This window comes from Lonchura striata, chromosome 18, assembly GCF_050655825.1.
Source record: "Lonchura striata isolate lonStrDom1 chromosome 18, ASM5065582v1, whole genome shotgun sequence".
Lineage (NCBI taxonomy): Eukaryota > Metazoa > Chordata > Aves > Passeriformes > Estrildidae > Lonchura > Lonchura striata.
Genome location: NC_140720.1, coordinates 15,544,315 through 15,565,628, shown reverse-complemented (window position 1 = coordinate 15,565,628; position 21,314 = coordinate 15,544,315). Strand labels below are relative to the sequence as shown.

The following is a 21,314-nucleotide window of genomic DNA, read 5'->3' as shown; positions in this document are numbered from 1 at the left end:
GGGGTTCTGAAGGGAATTTTGGGGGTCCCAGGGGGGGTTTTGGGGTCCCAATGGGAATTTTGGGAGGCACAAGGGAAGTTTTGGGGTCCTGAAAGGAAATTTTGGGCCTCCCAGGGGGTTTTTGGGAGGAATTTTGGGGGTCCCGGGTAGAATTTTAGGGATCCCACGGGGGTGGGTTGGGGTCCTGAAGGGAATTTTAGGGGTCTCAGGGGGTTTTTGGGGGTCCCAGGAAGAATTTCGGGGACCCTGATAGGTTTTTTTTGGGTCCCAGGGGGGTTTTGGAGTCCTGGGGATAATTTTGGGTGTCCCAGGGGGTTTTTGGGAGGAATTTTGGGGGTCCCGTGTAGAATTTTGGGAGTCCCGGGGGGAGTTGGGTTTCTGAAGAGAATGTTGGGGGTCTCTGGGAGTTTTTGGAGGGTCCCATGAGGACTTTTGGGGTCCCTGATGGGAATTTTGGGGGTCCTAGGGGGAGTTTTGTAGTCCTGCAGAGGATTTTGGGGGTCTCAGGGGGTTTTTGGGAGGAATTTTGGGGGTCCCGGGTAGAATTTTGTGGATCTTAGGGGGGGTTTGGGGTCCTGAAGGGAATTTTGGGCATCCCAGGGGGTTTTTGGGGGTCCCAGGAGGAATTTCCGGGTCCTGAAGGGAATTCTGGGGCTCCCAGGGGGGTTTTGGGGTCCCAAATGGAATTTTAGGCATTCCAGGGAGAGGTTTGGAATCCTGGGGAGAATTTTGAGGGTCTCCGGGGGTTTTTGGGGGGAATTTTGGAGGTCCCGAGTAGAATTTTTAGGGTCCTGGGGGAGGTTTTGGGGTCCTGAAAAGAATTTTGGGGGTCTCACGAAGTTTTTGGGGGTCCCAGAAATAATTTTGGTGACCCTGATGGGAATTTTGGGGGTCTGAGGGGGTTTTGGGGTTCCCATGAGGAATTTTGGCGTCTTGAAGGGAATTTTGGGGTCTCAAAGAGTTTTGGGGGCTTCCCAGGAGGAATTTTGGGGACCCTGATGGGAATTTTGGGTGTCCCAGGGGGGTTTTCGGGGTTCTGAAGGGAATTTTGAGGGTTCCAGGGGGGTGTTCTGGGTCCCGAAGGGAATTTTGTGGGTCCCAGGGGGGGTTTTGGGGTCCGTAAGGGAATTTTGGGGGTCCCGGGGCCGTCCCGGTGGTTTTGGGGTCGCGGTGGCTGCGGGGCTGCAGTACCGCCCTGTGTCCACAAGGTGGCAGCACTTGTCAAGTGAGTCCGCGACAAGATGGCGGTCCGTGGGGACCTTGATGGTGACAGGCGTTTTTTGCCGATGCCTGTCGGCTCCCACCAAAAACCCGCACGCTCGCGGCGCTCCTGACCCCACAGCCCGTGTTCACGGCATCGTAACCGCCGCGGAAAATCCCGTCGGGGGGCGCCGGCGGTGCGGGCAATTCAGGCGGTGTAAAAAACAGACACGGGTCCTCGAATTTCAACGTCCTCGTTTTCGCGCCCTCTCGAGAAGGTCAAGCGAGTCCGCGCCACGCCACTCCCAAGATGGCGGCCGCGGGCGGCGGGCTGCAGTGCCTCTCTCTGCCCACACGGCGGCAGCACTGCGCCGTCGGCAGCGAATGCCCCAAAGATCCGCGCGGGAAAGAACGGAACAAAAAACCTGCCTCGGACCCGATAGGAAACGAAAGAAAAAACCTTTCCTCTTAAACTGCATTTCAATAGAGTTTATTTTTACATTTTTCACATTTATATTCACATTCGGATTTATAATGTATATTGATATATAATTGTATTTTCATAATTCCTTACATTTATTCCATTTATTATATTTTATTATATTTTATATTTTTATACATATCTTAATAGATTGCTTACATATTTCTATAGTTAGATTTAGAGTTCTAAAAGGTTTATATTGCTTAAAATAAAACCCTGCCTCTATCCAAGTAAAAATCTTAAAAAAACATCTTTATTTAAACTCCGTTTAAATTTATTTCTATTTTTCGCATTTATAGTCAAATTTACATTTTAAATGTAGATTGATGTATGGTGTTATTCATAGTCTATCTCTGCCTAATACTATTTTTATTTCTATTTTATATTTTTATATATATATGTATACACTGAATTTATATTTCCGTATTTAGAATGATATCAAAATAAAATGTATATTCATACTTTTTCCACTAAAGTCCTCCGTCTAACCAAATAAAAACAATAAAAAAGCCGTTTCTATAAACTATATAAATAATATTGTGGGTTCTTTGGTAATTTTGTTTTTTTGTTTGTTTGGGGTTTTTTTGCGAATTTTTGGGAAAATTTGGGGATTTCTGGGGAGGGGATTTTTCAGATTTTTTTTTTTTTTTTTTTTTTTTAACATTCGGGCAGGTTTAGGGGATTTTAGGGATTATTTGGGATTTTGGGGGTGTTTTTAGTCTGTCCTGAGATTTTTTTTTTAATTTTGGGGGATTTTTAATTGAGATTTCAGGAATTTGGGATGGATTCTTTGGGAGATTCGGAAAATTCTTGGGAAGTAATTTTATTTTTATGGGATTTGGGGAGGTTTGGGGCGATTTTTGGTTGATTTTTAGGGCATTTTTTAGGGACTTTGGGGTGGATTTTTGGGAGGATTTTTTTTTAGTGGGATTTTTGGGACGAATTTTGGGGGATTTGGGGTGCGGAGGGGACTTGGGGGGACTTGGGACTTTTGGGGTCCCCTAAATAGCCGAAAAGGTGGTCCCCCGTAAATCTGCCTAGAAACCCCTGACGTCACGCGCACTGCGAGCTGTGATTTGTCAGTGTGCCTCGCCCTCGTCCAATGAGGCCATTTCCCCTCCGCGTGTCCCTCCAGGCCTGCGTGTCTCTTTTTGTCCCCTCATTTCCCCCTTTTTGTCCCCTCTTTGTCACCTCCGCGCGCATTTTTAGCCCCTTAAAACCAACCCCGGCGGCCTTTGAGGCGGATTCCCGTAACCAACATGGCGGCTGCGCCGTAACATCGCCACGGCGCATGCGCCACACACGCACCGAGGGTGGAAGCGTGTTCGGTGCCGTACAGTGAAACTGCGCATGCGTTACGTAAACGGAGGCGTCCCGGTATATAAGCGGCCGGGAAGCCCCGTAGCGCTCTTTTGCTGGGTCGGAGGAGAAGCGGCCGCCATGTGAGGCGATGGGGGGGGGCGCGGGAAAAGCGGGAATTTCCAGAGAAAAGAGGGAATTTCCTGGGAAAAACGAGCATTGTGAGGGGAGAAATGGGGTTTGGGAGGGGGAATGGGGATGGGGAAGGCAGCGGGGTGGGAATTTGGGCGGTGAAGGCCGGGAAAGGGGGGAAGTGGGGCTGGGAGCGCGGGGAGGGGGGGGCGATCACGGATTTATAAAGTTTAATTTTAAATTAAAGGTCTGGGGTGCGGCTGCTGGGATTTGGGGAGGGAAAGGGGGATGTGGAAAAGGTGGAGGGGGAAATAGGATTTAGAGTGGGGAAAAGGAGGGAAAAAAGGGGAATAAGAGCCGGAAAAGAGGAAAAACGGGGGGAAAATAGGAAAAAAGCTCCATAATGGGGAAGAAATTACTCGGAGGAGGAAAAGATGTTTCCTTGGGTTTTTTCCCACTTTTCACCGCTTTTCCCCCCACATTTTTCCCTTTTCCCACATTTTTCCTCATTTCCCCCCCCATATTTTTCCTCTCTTTTTCATACATTTTCCCTCGCTTTTTTCCCACTTTTTCTTCCCCTTTCCCCCGTATTTTTCCCATTTTCCCCACTGTGAAAAATGCTTATTCTGTGATTGGTTTTTTGCAAATGTTATAATAAATATTGTATGTGTAATGTTAGAAAGTCATGCTGTCAATTTTTCTAAGTAGTGTGATAAATGTCATTTTAAGTCACACCCTAACCCTAACCCCTAACCCCAGTGGGGTTTTGGGGGTCCTGAAGGGAATTTTGGGCGTCCCAGGGGGGGTTTTGGAGTCCTGGGGAGAATTTTGGGTATCTCAAGAGGTTTTTGGGAGGAATTTTGGGGTCCCAAAGAGAATTTTGTGGGTCCTGGGGAGGGTTTGGGTCCTGAAGTAGAATTTTGGGGGTCTCAGGGGGTTTTGGGGGGTCCCAGGAGGAATTTCAGGGACCCTGATAGGAATTTTGGGGGTCCCAGCGGGGGTTTTTGGGTTCCCAAATGGAAGTTTGGGCGTTCCGGGAGGGGTTTTGGGGTCCCAAAGGGAATTTTGATGGTCTCAGGGGGGTTTTGGGAGGAATTTTGTGGGTCCCGACCAGAATTTTGAGGGTCCTGGGGGTGGGTTTGGGGTCCTGAAGGGAATTTTGAGGTCTCACGAAGTTTTTGGGGGGTCCCAGAAAGAATTTCGGGGACCCTGATGGGAATTTTGGGGCTCCTGGGGGGGGGGTTTGGGGTCCCGAAGAGAATTTTGGGGGTCTCAGTGGGGTTTTGGGTCTCCCAGGAGGAATTTCAGGGACCCTGATGGGAATTTGGGGTGTCCCAGGGGGGCTTGTGGTGTCCTGGGGAGAATTTTAGGGGTCTCGGGGGTTTTTTGGGAGGAATTTTGGGGGTCCCGAGTGGAATTTTGTGTGTCCTGGGGAGGGTTTGGGGTTCTGACGGGAATTTTGGGGACCTCTGGGAGTTTGTGGGGGGTCCCAGGAGGAATTTCAGGGGTCCTAAAGAGAAATTTGGAGGTCCCAGAAGGTGTTTTGGGGTGACGAATAGAATTTTGGGGGTCCCAGTGGGGTTTTGGGGGTCCTGAAGGGAATTTTGGGCGTCCCAGGGGGGGTTTTGGAGTCCTGGGGAGAATTTTGGGTATCTCAAGAGGTTTTTGGGAGGAATTTTGGGGTCCCAAAGAGAATTTTGTGGGTCCTGGGGAGGGTTTGGGTCCTGAAGTAGAATTTTGGGGGTCTCAGGGGGTTTTGGGGGGTCCCAGGAGGAATTTCAGGGACCCTGATAGGAATTTTGGGGGTCCCAGCGGGGGTTTTGGAGTCCCAAAGGGAATTTTGGCCGTCCCAGGGGGGGTTTTGGAGTCCTGGGGAGAATTTTGAGGGTCTCAGGGGGTTTTTGGGTGGAATTTTGTGGGTCCCGAGTGGAATTTTGTGGGTCCTGGGGAGGGTTTGGGGTTCTGAAGGGAATTTTGGGGGTTTCTGGGAGTTTTTGGGGGGTTCCAGTAGGAATTTTGGGGTCCTGAAGGGAAATTTGGGGGTCCCAGGGGGGGTTTTGGGGTCCCAAAGGGAATTTCTGCATTTCAATAGAGTTTATTTTTACATTTTTCACATTTATATTCACATTCGGATTTTTAATGTATATTGATATATAATTGTATTTTCATAATTCCTTACATTTATTCCATTTATTATATTTTATTATATTTTATATTTTTATACATATCTTAATAGATTGCTTACATATTTCTATAGTTAGATTTAGAGTTCTAAAAGGTTTATATTGCTTAAAATAAAACCCTGCCTCTATCCAAGTAAAAATCTTAAAAAAAAATCTTTATTTAAACTCCGTTTAAATTTATTTCTATTTTTCGCATTTATAGTCAAATTTACATTTTAAATGTAGATTGATGTATGGTGTTATTCATAGTCTATCTCTGCCTAATACTATTTTTATTTCTATTTTATATTTTTATATATATATGTATACACTGAATTTATATTTCCGTATTTAGAATGATATCAAAATAAAATGTATATTCATACTTTTTCCACTAAAGTCCTCCGTCTAACCAAATAAAAACAATAAAAAAGCCGTTTCTATAAACTATATAAATAATATTGTGGGTTCTTTGGTAATTTTGTTTTTTTGTTTGTTTGGGGTTTTTTTGCGAATTTTTGGGAAAATTTGGGGATTTCTGGGGAGGGGATTTTTCAGATTTTTTTTTGTTTGTTTGTTTTTTTAACATTCGGGCAGGTTTAGGGGATTTTAGGGATTATTTGGGATTTTGGGGGTGTTTTTAGTCTGTACTGAGAATTTTTTTTAATTTTGGGGGATTTTTAATTGAGATTTCAGGAATTTGGGATGGATTCTTTGGGAGATTCGGAAAATTCTTGGGAAGTAATTTTATTTTTATGGGATTTGGGGAGGTTTGGGGCGATTTTTGGTTGATTTTTAGGGCATTTTTTAGGGACTTTGGGGTGGATTTTTGGGAGGATTTTTTTTTAGTGGGATTTTTGGGACGAATTTTGGGGGATTTGGGGTGCGGAGGGGACTTGGGGGGACTTGGGACTTTTGGGGTCCCCTAAATAGCCGAAAAGGTGGTCCCCCGTAAATCTGCCTAGAAACCCCTGACGTCACGCGCACTGCGAGCTGTGATTTGTCAGTGTGCCTCGCCCTCGTCCAATGAGGCCATTTCCCCTCCGCGTGTCCCTCCAGGCCTGCGTGTCTCTTTTTGTCCCCTCATTTCCCCCTTTTTGTCCCTTCTTTGTCACCTCCGCGCGCATTTTTAGCCCCTTAAAACCAACCCCGGCGGCCTTTGAGGCGGATTCCCGTAACCAACATGGCGGCTGCGCCGTAACATCGCCACGGCGCATGCGCCACACACGCACCGAGGGTGGAAGCGTGTTCGGTGCCGTACAGTGAAACTGCGCATGCGTTACGTAAACGGAGGCGTCCCGGTATATAAGCGGCCGGGAAGCCCCGTAGCGCTCTTTTGCTGGGTCGGAGGAGAAGCGGCCGCCATGTGAGGCGATGGGGGGGGGCGCGGGAAAAGCGGGAATTTCCAGAGAAAAGAGGGAATTTCCTGGGAAAAACGAGCATTGTGAGGGGAGAAATGGGGTTTGGGAGGGGGAATGGGGATGGGGAAGGCAGCGGGGTGGGAATTTGGGCGGTGAAGGCCGGGAAAGGGGGGAAGTGGGGCTGGGAGCGCGGGGAGGGGGGGGCGATCACGGATTTATAAAGTTTAATTTTAAATTAAAGGTCTGGGGTGCGGCTGCTGGGATTTGGGGAGGGAAAGGGGGATGTGGAAAAGGTGGAGGGGGAAATAGGATTTAGAGTGGGGAAAAGGAGGGAAAAAAGGGGAATAAGAGCCGGAAAAGAGGAAAAACGGGGGGAAAATAGGAAAAAAGCTCCATAATGGGGAAGAAATTACTCGGAGGAGGAAAAGATGTTTCCTTGGGTTTTTTCCCACTTTTCACCGCTTTTCCCCCCACATTTTTCCCTTTTCCCACATTTTTCCTCATTTCCCCCCCCATATTTTTCCTCTCTTTTTCATACATTTTCCCTCGCTTTTTTCCCACTTTTTCTTCCCCTTTCCCCCGTATTTTTCCCATTTTCCCCACTGTGAAAAATGCTTATTCTGTGATTGGTTTTTTGCAAATGTTATAATAAATATTGTATGTGTAATGTTAGAAAGTCATGCTGTCAATTTTTCTAAGTAGTGTGATAAATGTCATTTTAAGTCACACCCTAACCCTAACCCCTAACCCCAGTGGGGTTTTGGGGGTCCTGAAGGGAATTTTGGGCGTCCCAGGGGGGGTTTTGGAGTCCTGGGGAGAATTTTGGGTATCTCAAGAGGTTTTTGGGAGGAATTTTGGGGTCCCAAAGAGAATTTTGTGGGTCCTGGGGAGGGTTTGGGTCCTGAAGTAGAATTTTGGGGGTCTCAGGGGGTTTTGGGGGGTCCCAGGAGGAATTTTGGGGTCCTGAAGGGAAATTTGGGGGTCCCAGGGGGGGTTTTGGGGTCCCAAAGGGAATTTCTGCATTTCAATAGAGTTTATTTTTACATTTTTCACATTTATATTCACATTCGGATTTATAATGTATATTGATATATAATTGTATTTTCATAATTCCTTACATTTATTCCATTTATTATATTTTATTATATTTTATATTTTTATACATATCTTAATAGATTGCTTACATATTTCTATAGTTAGATTTAGAGTTCTAAAAGGTTTATATTGCTTAAAATAAAACCCTGCCTCTATCCAAGTAAAAATCTTAAAAAAACATCTTTATTTAAACTCCGTTTAAATTTATTTCTATTTTTCGCATTTATAGTCAAATTTACATTTTAAATGTAGATTGATGTATGGTGTTATTCATAGTCTATCTCTGCCTAATACTATTTTTATTTCTATTTTATATTTTTATATATATATGTATACACTGAATTTATATTTCCGTATTTAGAATGATATCAAAATAAAATGTATATTCATACTTTTTCCACTAAAGTCCTCCGTCTAACCAAATAAAAACAATAAAAAAGCCGTTTCTATAAACTATATAAATAATATTGTGGGTTCTTTGGTAATTTTGTTTTTTTGTTTGTTTGGGGTTTTTTTGCGAATTTTTGGGAAAATTTGGGGATTTCTGGGGAGGGGATTTTTCAGATTTTTTTTTTTTTTTTTTTTTTTAACATTCGGGCAGGTTTAGGGGATTTTAGGGATTATTTGGGATTTTGGGGGTGTTTTTAGTCTGTCCTGAGATTTTTTTTTTAATTTTGGGGGATTTTTAATTGAGATTTCAGGAATTTGGGATGGATTCTTTGGGAGATTCGGAAAATTCTTGGGAAGTAATTTTATTTTTATGGGATTTGGGGAGGTTTGGGGCGATTTTTGGTTGATTTTTAGGGCATTTTTTAGGGACTTTGGGGTGGATTTTTGGGAGGATTTTTTTTTAGTGGGATTTTTGGGACGAATTTTGGGGGATTTGGGGTGCGGAGGGGACTTGGGGGGACTTGGGACTTTTGGGGTCCCCTAAATAGCCGAAAAGGTGGTCCCCCGTAAATCTGCCTAGAAACCCCTGACGTCACGCGCACTGCGAGCTGTGATTTGTCAGTGTGCCTCGCCCTCGTCCAATGAGGCCATTTCCCCTCCGCGTGTCCCTCCAGGCCTGCGTGTCTCTTTTTGTCCCCTCATTTCCCCCTTTTTGTCCCCTCTTTGTCACCTCCGCGCGCATTTTTAGCCCCTTAAAACCAACCCCGGCGGCCTTTGAGGCGGATTCCCGTAACCAACATGGCGGCTGCGCCGTAACATCGCCACGGCGCATGCGCCACACACGCACCGAGGGTGGAAGCGTGTTCGGTGCCGTACAGTGAAACTGCGCATGCGTTACGTAAACGGAGGCGTCCCGGTATATAAGCGGCCGGGAAGCCCCGTAGCGCTCTTTTGCTGGGTCGGAGGAGAAGCGGCCGCCATGTGAGGCGATGGGGGGGGGCGCGGGAAAAGCGGGAATTTCCAGAGAAAAGAGGGAATTTCCTGGGAAAAACGAGCATTGTGAGGGGAGAAATGGGGTTTGGGAGGGGGAATGGGGATGGGGAAGGCAGCGGGGTGGGAATTTGGGCGGTGAAGGCCGGGAAAGGGGGGAAATGGGGCTGGGAGCGCGGGGAGGGGGGGGCGATCACGGATTTATAAAGTTTAATTTTAAATTAAAGGTCTGGGGTGCGGCTGCTGGGATTTGGGGAGGGAAAGGGGGATGTGGAAAAGGTGGAGGGGGAAATAGGATTTAGAGTGGGGAAAAGGAGGGAAAAAAGGGGAATAAGAGCCGGAAAAGAGGAAAAACGGGGGGAAAATAGGAAAAAAGCTCCATAATGGGGAAGAAATTACTCGGAGGAGGAAAAGATGTTTCCTTGGGTTTTTTCCCACTTTTCACCGCTTTTCCCCCCACGTTTTTCCCTTTTCCCACATTTTTCCTCATTTCCCCCCCCATATTTTTCCTCTCTTTTTCATACATTTTCCCTCGCTTTTTTCCCACTTTTTCTTCCCCTTTCCCCCGTATTTTTCCCATTTTCCCCACTGTGAAAAATGCTTATTCTGTGATTGGTTTTTTGCAAATGTTATAATAAATATTGTATGTGTAATGTTAGAAAGCCATGCTGTCAATTTTTCTAAGTAGTGTGATAAATGTCATTTTAAGTCACACCCTAACCCTAACCCCTAACCCCAGTGGGGTTTTGGGGGTCCTGAAGGGAATTTTGGGCGTCCCAGGGGGGGTTTTGGAGTCCTGGGGAGAATTTTGGGTATCTCAAGAGGTTTTTGGGAGGAATTTTGGGGTCCCAAAGAGAATTTTGTGGGTCCTGGGGAGGGTTTGGGTCCTGAAGTAGAATTTTGGGGGTCTCAGGGGGTTTTGGGGGGTCCCAGGAGGAATTTCAGGGACCCTGATAGGAATTTTGGGGGTCCCAGCGGGGGTTTTGGGTTCCCAAATGGAAGTTTGGGCGTTCCGGGAGGGGTTTTGGGGTCCCAAAGGGAATTTTGATGGTCTCAGGGGGGTTTTGGGAGGAATTTTGTGGGTCCCGACCAGAATTTTGAGGGTCCTGGGGGTGGGTTTGGGGTCCTGAAGGGAATTTTGAGGTCTCACGAAGTTTTTGGGGGGTCCCAGAAAGAATTTCGGGGACCCTGATGGGAATTTTGGGGCTCCTGGGGGGGGGGGTTTGGGGTCCCGAAGAGAATTTTGGGGGTCTCAGTGGGGTTTTGGGTCTCCCAGGAGGAATTTCAGGGACCCTGATGGGAATTTGGGGTGTCCCAGGGGGGCTTGTGGTGTCCTGGGGAGAATTTTAGGGGTCTCGGGGGTTTTTTGGGAGGAATTTTGGGGGTCCCGAGTGGAATTTTGTGTGTCCTGGGGAGGGTTTGGGGTTCTGACGGGAATTTTGGGGACCTCTGGGAGTTTGTGGGGGGTCCCAGGAGGAATTTCAGGGGTCCTAAAGAGAAATTTGGAGGTCCCAGAAGGTGTTTTGGGGTGACGAATAGAATTTTGGGGGTCCCAGTGGGGTTTTGGGGGTCCTGAAGGGAATTTTGGGCGTCCCAGGGGGGGTTTTGGAGTCCTGGGGAGAATTTTGGGTATCTCAAGAGGTTTTTGGGAGGAATTTTGGGGTCCCAAAGAGAATTTTGTGGGTCCTGGGGAGGGTTTGGGTCCTGAAGTAGAATTTTGGGGGTCTCAGGGGGTTTTGGGGGGTCCCAGGAGGAATTTCAGGGACCCTGATAGGAATTTTGAGGGGTCCCAGCGGGGGTTTTGGAGTCCCAAAGGGAATTTTGGCCGTCCCAGGGGGGGTTTTGGAGTCCTGGGGAGAATTTTGAGGGTCTCAGGGGGTTTTTGGGTGGAATTTTGTGGGTCCCGAGTGGAATTTTGTGGGTCCTGGGGAGGGTTTGGGGTTCTGAAGGGAATTTTGGGGGTTTCTGGGAGTTTTTGGGGGGTTCCAGTAGGAATTTTGGGGTCCTGAAGGGAAATTTGGGGGTCCCAGGGGGGGTTTTGGGGTCCCAAAGGCAATTTCTGCATTTCAATAGAGTCTATTTTTACATTTTTCACATTTATATTCACATTCGGATTTATAATGTATATTGATATATAATTGTATTTTCATAATTCCTTACATTTATTCCATTTATTATATTTTATTATATTTTATATTTTTATACATATCTTAATAGATTGCTTACATATTTCTATAGTTAGATTTAGAGTTCTAAAAGGTTTATATTGCTTAAAATAAAACCCTGCCTCTATCCAAGTAAAAATCTTAAAAAAACATCTTTATTTAAACTCCGTTTAAATTTATTTCTATTTTTCGCATTTATAGTCAAATTTACATTTTAAATGTAGATTGATGTATGGTGTTATTCATAGTCTATCTCTGCCTAATACTATTTTTATTTCTATTTTATATTTTTATATATATATGTATACACTGAATTTATATTTCCGTATTTAGAATGATATCAAAATAAAATGTATATTCATACTTTTTCCACTAAAGTCCTCCGTCTAACCAAATAAAAACAATAAAAAAGCCGTTTCTATAAACTATATAAATAATATTGTGGGTTCTTTGGTAATTTTGTTTTTTTGTTTGTTTGGGGTTTTTTTGCGAATTTTTGGGAAAATTTGGGGATTTCTGGGGAGGGGATTTTTCAGATTTTTTTTTTTTTTTTTTTTTTTAACATTCGGGCAGGTTTAGGGGATTTTAGGGATTATTTGGGATTTTGGGGGTGTTTTTAGTCTGTCCTGAGATTTTTTTTTTAATTTTGGGGGATTTTTAATTGAGATTTCAGGAATTTGGGATGGATTCTTTGGGAGATTCGGAAAATTCTTGGGAAGTAATTTTATTTTTATGGGATTTGGGGAGGTTTGGGGCGATTTTTGGTTGATTTTTAGGGCATTTTTTAGGGACTTTGGGGTGGATTTTTGGGAGGATTTTTTTTTAGTGGGATTTTTGGGACGAATTTTGGGGGATTTGGGGTGCGGAGGGGACTTGGGGGGACTTGGGACTTTTGGGGTCCCCTAAATAGCCGAAAAGGTGGTCCCCCGTAAATCTGCCTAGAAACCCCTGACGTCACGCGCACTGCGAGCTGTGATTTGTCAGTGTGCCTCGCCCTCGTCCAATGAGGCCATTTCCCCTCCGCGTGTCCCTCCAGGCCTGCGTGTCTCTTTTTGTCCCCTCATTTCCCCCTTTTTGTCCCCTCTTTGTCACCTCCGCGCGCATTTTTAGCCCCTTAAAACCAACCCCGGCGGCCTTTGAGGCGGATTCCCGTAACCAACATGGCGGCTGCGCCGTAACATCGCCACGGCGCATGCGCCACACACGCACCGAGGGTGGAAGCGTGTTCGGTGCCGTACAGTGAAACTGCGCATGCGTTACGTAAACGGAGGCGTCCCGGTATATAAGCGGCCGGGAAGCCCCGTAGCGCTCTTTTGCTGGGTCGGAGGAGAAGCGGCCGCCATGTGAGGCGATGGGGGGGGGGCGCGGGAAAAGCGGGAATTTCCAGAGAAAAGAGGGAATTTCCTGGGAAAAACGAGCATTGTGAGGGGAGAAATGGGGTTTGGGAGGGGGAATGGGGATGGGGAAGGCAGCGGGGTGGGAATTTGGGCGGTGAAGGCCGGGAAAGGGGGGAAGTGGGGCTGGGAGCGCGGGGAGGGGGGGGCGATCACGGATTTATAAAGTTTAATTTTAAATTAAAGGTCTGGGGTGCGGCTGCTGGGATTTGGGGAGGGAAAGGGGGATGTGGAAAAGGTGGAGGGGGAAATAGGATTTAGAGTGGGGAAAAGGAGGGAAAAAAGGGGAATAAGAGCCGGAAAAGAGGAAAAACGGGGGGAAAATAGGAAAAAAGCTCCATAATGGGGAAGAAATTACTCGGAGGAGGAAAAGATGTTTCCTTGGGTTTTTTCCCACTTTTCACCGCTTTTCCCCCCACATTTTTCCCTTTTCCCACATTTTTCCTCATTTCCCCCCCCCATATTTTTCCTCTCTTTTTCATACATTTTCCCTCGCTTTTTTCCCACTTTTTCTTCCCCTTTCCCCCGTATTTTTCCCATTTTCCCCACTGTGAAAAATGCTTATTCTGTGATTGGTTTTTTGCAAATGTTATAATAAATATTGTATGTGTAATGTTAGAAAGTCATGCTGTCAATTTTTCTAAGTAGTGTGATAAATGTCATTTTAAGTCACACCCTAACCCCTAACCCTAACCCTAACCCCTAACCCCAGTGGGGTTTTGGGGGTCCTGAAGGGAATTTTGGGCGTCCCAGGGGGGGTTTTGGAGTCCTGGGGAGAATTTTGGGTATCTCAAGAGGTTTTTGGGAGGAATTTTGGGGTCCCAAAGAGAATTTTGTGGGTCCTGGGGAGAGTTTGGGTCCTGAAGTAGAATTTTGGGGGTCTCAGGGGGTTTTGGGGGGTCCCAGGAGGAATTTCAGGGACCCTGATAGGAATTTTGGGGGTCCCAGCGGGGGTTTTGGAGTCCCAAAGGGAATTTTGGCCAACCCAGGGGGAGTTTTGGAGTCCTGGGGAGAATTTTGAGGGTCTCAGGGGGTTTTTGGGTGGAATTTTGTGGGTCCCGAGTGGAATTTTGTGGGTCCTGGGGAGGGTTTGGGGTTCTGAAGGGAATTTTGGGGCTTTCTGGGAGTTTTTGGGGGGTTCCAGTAGGAATTTTGGGGTCCTGAAGGGAAATTTGGGGGTCCCAGGGGGGGTTTTGGGGTCCCAAAGGGAATTTTGGAAGTCCCAGGGGGATTCTGCGGTCCTGGAGAGGTTTTTGGGTGTCCCAGGGGGCCTTGTGATGTCCTGGAGAGAATTTTGGGGGTCTTGGGGAGGAATTTTGGGCGTCCCAAGTAGAATTTTGTGGGTCCTGGGGGGGTTTGGGGTCCTCAAGTGGATTTTAGGGGTCTCAGGGGGTTTTTGGGGGTACCTGGAGGAATTTTGGGGACCCTGATGGGAATTTTGGGAGTTCCAGGGGGGGTTTTGGGGTCCTGAAGGGAATTTTGGGCGTCCCAGGGGGAGTTTTGGAGTCCTGGGGAGAATTTTGGGGGTCTCAGGGGGTTTTCGGGAGGAATTTTGGGGGTCCCGGGTAGAATTTTGGGGGTCCTGGGGAGGTTTTATGGTCCTGAAGTGAATTTTGGGGTCTCTGGGAGTTTTTGGGGGGTCCCAAGAGGAATTTTGGGGACCCCGATGGGAATTTTGGGGGTCCCAGGAGGGTTTTGGTGTCCCGAAGGGAATTTTGGGAGTCCCAAGGGGGGTTTTGGAGTCCTGGGGAGAATTTTGATAGTCTCAGGGTTTTTTTGGGAGGAATTTCAGGGGTCCTGAGTAGAATTTTGGGGGTTCTGGGGGTGGGTTTGGGGTCCTGAAGGAAACTTTGGGGGTCTCAAGGAGTTTTGGGGGGTCCCAGGAGGAATTTCGGGGACTCTGATGGGAATTTTTAGGGGTCCCAGGGGGGGTTTTGGAGTCCCGAAGGGAATTTTGGGCGTTCCAGGGGGGGTTTTGGAGTCCTGGGTGGAATTTTGAGGGTCCTGGGGGTGCGTTTGGGGTTCTGAAGGGAATTTTGGGGTCTCACAAAGTTTTTGGGGGGGTCCCAGGAGGAATTTCGGGGACCCTGATGGGAATTTTGGGGGTCTCAGGGGGTTTTGGGGGGTCCCATGAGGACTTTCGGGGTCCTGAAGGGAATTTTGGGGTGTCAAGGAGTTTTGGGGGGTCCCAGGAGGAATTTCAGGGACCCTGATGGGAATTTTGAGGGGTCCCAGGGGGGGTTTTGGAGTCCTGGGGAGAATTTTGAGGGTCTCAGGGTTTTTTTGGGAGGAATTTTGGGGGTCCCGAGTAGAATTTTGTGGGTCCTGGGGAGGGTTTGGGGTTCTGAAGGGAATTTTGGGGGTCTCTGGAAGTATTTGGGGGGTCCCAGGAGGAATTTTGGGGTCCTGAAGGGAATTTTGGGGGTCCCAGGGGGGGTTTTGGGGTCCCGAAGGGAATTTTGAGCGTCCCAGGGGGTTTTTGGGAGGAATTTTGGGAGTCCCGGGTATAATATTGTGGGTCCCAGGGGGGGTTTTGGGGTCGCAAAGGGAATTTTGGGAGTCCCGGGGGGGGGTTGGAGTCCTGGGGGGGGAATTTTCAGGGTCTCAGGGTTTTTTTGGGAGGAATTTTGGGGGTCCCGAGTAGAATTTTGTGGGTTCTGGGGAGGGTTTGGGGTTCTGAAGGGAATTTTGGGGGTCCCAGGGGGGGTTTTGGGGTCCCAATGGGAATTTTGGGAGGCACAAGGGAAGTTTTGGGGTCCTGAAAGGAAATTTTGGGCCTCCCAGGGGGTTTTTGGGAGGAATTTTGGGGGTCCCGGGTAGAATTTTAGGGATCCCACGGGGGTGGGTTGGGGTCCTGAAGGGAATTTTAGGGGTCTCAGGGGGTTTTTGGGGGTCCCAGGAAGAATTTCGGGGACCCTGATAGGTTTTTTTTGGGTCCCAGGGGGGTTTTGGAGTCCTGGGGATAATTTTGGGTGTCCCAGGGTGTTTTTGGGAGGAATTTTGGGGGTCCCGTGTAGAATTTTGGGAGTCCCAGGGGGGAGTTGGGTTTCTGAAGAGAATGTTGGGGGTCTCTGGGAGTTTTTGGAGGGTCCCATGAGGACTTTTGGGGTCCCTGATGGGAATTTTGGGGGTCCTAGGGGGAGTTTTGTAGTCCTGCAGAGAATTTTGGGGGTCTCAGGGGGTTTTTGGGAGGAATTTTGGGGGTCCCGGGTAGAATTTTGTGGATCTTAGGGGGGGTTTGGGGTCCTGAAGGGAATTTTGGGCATCCCAGGGGGTTTTTGGGGGTCCCAGGAGGAATTTCCGGGTCCTGAAGGGAATTCTGGGGCTCCCAGGGGGGTTTTGGGGTCCCAAATGGAATTTTAGGCATTCCAGGGAGAGGTTTGGAATCCTGGGGAGAATTTTGAGGGTCTCCGGGGGTTTTTGGGGGGAATTTTGGAGGTCCCGAGTAGAATTTTTAGGGTCCTGGGGGAGGTTTTGGGGTCCTGAAAAGAATTTTGGGGGTCTCACGAAGTTTTTGGGGGTCCCAGAAATAATTTTGGTGACCCTGATGGGAATTTTGGGGGTCTCAGGGGGTTTTGGGGGGTCCCATGAGGAATTTTGGCGTCTTGAAGGGAATTTTGGGGTCTCAAAGAGTTTTGGGGGCTTCCCAGGAGGAATTTTGGGGACCCTGATGGGAATTTTGGGTGTCCCAGGGGGGTTTTCGGGGTTCTGAAGGGAATTTTGAGGGTTCCAGGGGGGTGTTCTGGGTCCCGAAGGGAATTTTGTGGGTCCCAGGGGGGTTTTTGGGGTCCGTAAGGGAATTTTGGGGATCCCGGGGCCGTCCCGGTGGTTTTGGGGTCGCGGCGGCTGCGGGGCTGCAGTACCGCCCTGTGTCCACAAGGTGGCAGCACTTGTCAAGTGAGTCCGCGACAAGATGGCGGTCCGTGGGGACCTTGATGGTGACAGGCGTTTTTTGCCGATGCCTGTCGGCTCCCACCAAAAACCCGCACGCTCGCGGCGCTCCTGACCCCACAGCCCGTGTTCACGGCATCGTAACCGCCGCGGAAAATCCCGTCGGGGGGCGCCGGCGGTGCGGGCAATTCAGGCGGTGTAAAAAACAGACACGGGTCCTCGAATTTCAACGTCCTCGTTTTCGCGCCCTCTCGAGAAGGTCAAGCGAGTCCGCGCCAAGCCACTCCCAAGATGGCGGCCGCGGGCGGCGGGCTGCAGTGCCGCTCTCTGCCCACACGGCGGCAGCACTGCGCCGTCGGCAGCGAATGCCCCAAAGATCCGCGCGGGAAAGAACGGAACAAAAAACCTGCCTCGGACCCGATAGGAACCGAAAGAAAAAACCTTTCCTCTTAAACTGCATTTCAATAGAGTTTATTTTTACATTTTTCACATTTATATTCACATTCGGATTTATAATGTATATTGATATATAATTGTATTTTCATAATTCCTTACATTTATTCCATTTATTATATTTTATTATATTTTATATTTTTATACATATCTTAATAGATTGCTTACATATTTCTATAGTTAGATTTAGAGTTCTAAAAGGTTTATATTGCTTAAAATAAAACCCTGCCTCTATCCAAGTAAAAATCTTAAAAAAACATCTTTATTTAAACTCCGTTTAAATTTATTTCTATTTTTCGCATTTATAGTCAAATTTACATTTTAAATGTAGATTGATGTATGGTGTTATTCATAGTCTATCTCTGCCTAATACTATTTTTATTTCTATTTTATATTTTTATATATATATGTATACACTGAATTTATATTTCCGTATTTAGAATGATATCAAAATAAAATGTATATTCATACTTTTTCCACTAAAGTCCTCCGTCTAACCAAATAAAAACAATAAAAAAGCCGTTTCTATAAACTATATAAATAATATTGTGGGTTCTTTGGTATTTTTGTTTTTTTGTTTGTTTGGGGTTTTTTTGCGAATTTTTGGGAAAATTTGGGGATTTCTGGGGAGGGGATTTTTCAGATTTTTTTTTGTTTGTTTGTTTTTTTAACATTCGGGCAGGTTTAGGGGATTTTAGGGATTATTTAGGATTTTGGGGGTGTTTTTAGTCTGTACTGAGAATTTTTTTTAATTTTGGGGGATTTTTAATTGAGATTTCAGGAATTTGGGATGGATTCTTTGGGAGATTCGGAAAATTCTTGGGAAGTAATTTTATTTTTATGGGATTTGGGGAGGTTTGGGGCGATTTTTGGTTGATTTTTAGGGCATTTTTTAGGGACTTTGGGGTGGATTTTTGGGAGGATTTTTTTTTAGTGGGATTTTTGGGACGAATTTTGGGGGATTTGGGGTGCGGAGGGGACTTGGGGGGACTTGGGACTTTGGGGGACTTGGGACTTTTGGGGTCCCCTAAATAGCCGAAAAGGTGGTCCCCCGTAAATCTGCCTAGAAACCCCTGACGTCACGCGCACTGCGAGCTGTGATTTGTCAGTGTGCCTCGCCCTCGTCCAATGAGTGCTCTCCCCTTCTTCGTCCACGCGTAAGTGGCCATTTCCCCTCCGCGTGTCCCTCCAGGCCTGCGTGTCTCTTTTTGTCCCCTCATTTCCCCCTTTTTGTCCCCTCTTTGTCACCTCCGCGCGCATTTTTAGCCCCTTAAAACCAACCCCGGCGGCCTTTGAGGCGGATTCCCGTAACCAACATGGCGGCTGCGCCGTAACATCGCCACGGCGCATGCGCCACACACGCACCGAGGGTGGAAGCGTGTTCGGTGCCGTACAGTGAAACTGCGCATGCGTTACGTAAACGGAGGCGTCCCGGTATATAAGCGGCCGGGAAGCCCCGTAGCGCTCTTTTGCTGGGTCGGAGGAGAAGCGGCCGCCATGTGAGGCGATGGGGGGGGGCGGGAAAAGCGGGAATTTCCAGAGAAAAGAGGGAATTTCCTGGGAAAAACGAGCATTGTGAGGGGAGAAATGGGGTTTGGGAGGGGGAATGGGGATGGGGAAGGCAGCGGGGTGGGAATTTGGGCGGTGAAGGCCGGGAAAGGGGGGAAGTGGGGCTGGGAGCGCGGGGAGGGGGGGGCGATCACGGATTTATAAAGTTTAATTTTAAATTAAAGGTCTGGGGTGCGGCTGCTGGGATTTGGGGAGGGAAAGGGGGATGTGGAAAAGGTGGAGGGGGAAATAGGATTTAGAGTGGGGAAAAGGAGGGAAAAAAGGGGAATAAGAGCCGGAAAAGAGGAAAAACGGGGGGAAAATAGGAAAAAAGCTCCATAATGGGGAAGAAATTACTCGGAGGAGGAAAAGATGTTTCCTTGGGTTTTTTCCCACTTTTCACCGCTTTTCCCCCCACATTTTTCCCTTTTCCCACATTTTTCCTCATTTCCCCCCCCCATATTTTTCCTCTCTTTTTCATACATTTTCCCTCGCTTTTTTCCCACTTTTTCTTCCCCTTTCCCCCGTATTTTTCCCATTTTCCCCACTGTGAAAAATGCTTATTCTGTGATTGGTTTTTTGCAAATGTTATAATAAATATTGTATGTGTAATGTTAGAAAGTCATGCTGTCAATTTTTCTAAGTAGTGTGATAAATGTCATTTTAAGTCACACCCTAACCCCTAACCCTAACCCCTAACCCCAGTGGGGTTTTGGGGGTCCTGAAGGGAATTTTGGGCGTCCCAGGGGGGGTTTTGGAGTCCTGGGGAGAATTTTGGGTATCTCAAGAGGTTTTTGGGAGGAATTTTGGGGTCCCAAAGAGAATTTTGTGGGTCCTGGGGAGAGTTTGGGTCCTGAAGTAGAATTTTGGGGGTCTCAGGGGGTTTTGGGGGGTCCCAGGAGGAATTTCAGGGACCCTGATAGGAATTTTGGGGGTCCCAGCGGGGGTTTTTGGGTTCCCAAATGGAAGTTTGGGCGTTCCGGGAGGGGTTTTGGGGTCCCAAAGGGAATTTTGATGGTCTCAGGGGGGTTTTGGGAGGAATTTTGTGGGTCCCGACCAGAATTTTGAGGGTCCTGGGGGTGGGTTTGGGGTCCTGAAGGGAATTTTGAGGTCTCACGAAGTTTTTGGGGGGTCCCAGAAAAAATTTCGGGGACCCTGATGGGAATTTTGGGGCTCCTGGGGGGGGGGGGGGTTTGGGGTCCCAAAGAGAATTTTGGGGGTCTCAGTGGGGTTTTGGGTCTCCCAGGAGGAATTTCAGGGACCCTGATGGGAATTTGGGGTGTCCCAGGGGGGCTTGTGGTGTCCTGGGGAGAATTTTAGGGGTCTCGGGGGTTTTTTGGGAGGAATTTTGGGGGTCCCGAGTGGAATTTTGTGTGTCCTGGGGGGGGGTTTGGGGTTCTGACGGGAATTTTGGGGACCTCTGGGAGTTTGTGGGGGGTCCCAGGAGGAATTTCAGGGGTCCTAAAGAGAAATTTGGAGGTCCCAGAAGGTGTTTTGGGGTGACGAATAGAATTTTGGGGGTCCCAGTGGGGTTTTGGGGGTCCTGAAGGGAATTTTGGGCATCCCAGGGGGGGTTTTGGAGTCCTGGGGAGAATTTTGGGTATCTCAAGAGGTTTTTGGGAGGAATTTTGGGGTCCCAAAGAGAATTTTGTGGGTCCTGGGGAGGGTTTGGGTCCTGAAGTAGAATTTTGGGGGTCTCAGGGGGTTTTGGGGGGTCCCAGGAGGAATTTCAGGGACCCTGATAGGAATTTTGGGGGTCCCAGCGGGGGTTTTGGAGTCCCAAAGGGAATTTTGGCCAACCCAGGGGGAGTTTTGGAGTCCTGGGGAGAATTTTGAGGGTCTCAGGGGGTTTTTGGGTGGAATTTTGTGGGTCCCGAGTGGAATTTTGTGGGTCCTGGGGAGGGTTTGGGGTTCTGAAGGGAATTTTGGGGCTTTCTGGGAGTTTTTGGGGGGTTCCAGTAGGAATTTTGGGGTCCTGAAGGGAAATTTGGGGGTCCCAGGGGGGGTTTTGGGGTCCCAAAGGGAATTTTGGAAGTCCCAGGGGGGATTCTGCGGTCCTGGAGAGGTTTTTGGGTGTCCCAGGGGGCCTTGTGATGTCCTGGAGAGAATTTTGGGGGTCTCAGGGGGTCTTGGGGAGGAATTTTGGGCGTCCCAAGTAGAATTTTGTGGGTCCTGGGGGGGTTTGGGGTCCTCAAGTGGATTTTAGGGGTCTCAGGGGGTTTTTGGGGGTACCTGGAGGAATTTTGGGGACCCTGATGGGAATTTTGGGAGTTCCAGGGGGGGTTTTGGGGTCCTGAAGGGAATTTTGGGCGTCCCAGGGGGAGTTTTGGAGTCCTGGGGAGAATTTTGGGGGTCTCAGGGGGTTTTCGGGAGGAATTTTGGGGGTCCCGAGTGGAATTTTGTGGGTCCTGGGGAGGGTTTGGGGTCCTGAAGGGAATTTTTGGGTCTCAGGGAGTTTTTGGGGGGGTCCCAGGAGGAATTTTGGGGACCATGATGGGAATTTTGGGGGTCCCAGGGGGGTTTTTGGAGTCCCGAAGGGAATTTTGGGGGTCCCAGGCGGGGTTTTGAGGGTCCCAAAGGGAATTTTTTGGTCTCTGGAGTTTTTGGGGGGTCCCAGGAAAAACTTCGGGGTCCTGAAGGGAATTTTGGGCGTCCCAGGGGGAGTTTTGGAGTCCTGGGGAGAATTTTGGGGGTCCCGGGTAGAATTTTGGGGGTCCTGGGGAGGTTTTATGGTCCTGAAGTGAATTTTGGGG

At 48.1% G+C, this 21,314-nt stretch overlaps 1 protein-coding gene across 1 annotated transcript in view; it reads right to left on the bottom strand.

Moving 5' to 3' along the window:
* Positions 1-566: 566 nt before the first annotated feature.
* LOC144247230 (uncharacterized) overlaps positions 567-21,314 on the bottom strand; it is a 159,113-nt gene continuing 138,365 nt past the window's right edge. Inside the window, exon 5 of the mRNA XM_085556466.1 lies at positions 567-9,161. Coding sequence (XP_085412592.1) covers positions 8,713-9,161 — 449 coding nt within the window. The 3' untranslated portion in view covers positions 567-8,712. The remainder of the gene's footprint in view (positions 9,162-21,314) is intronic.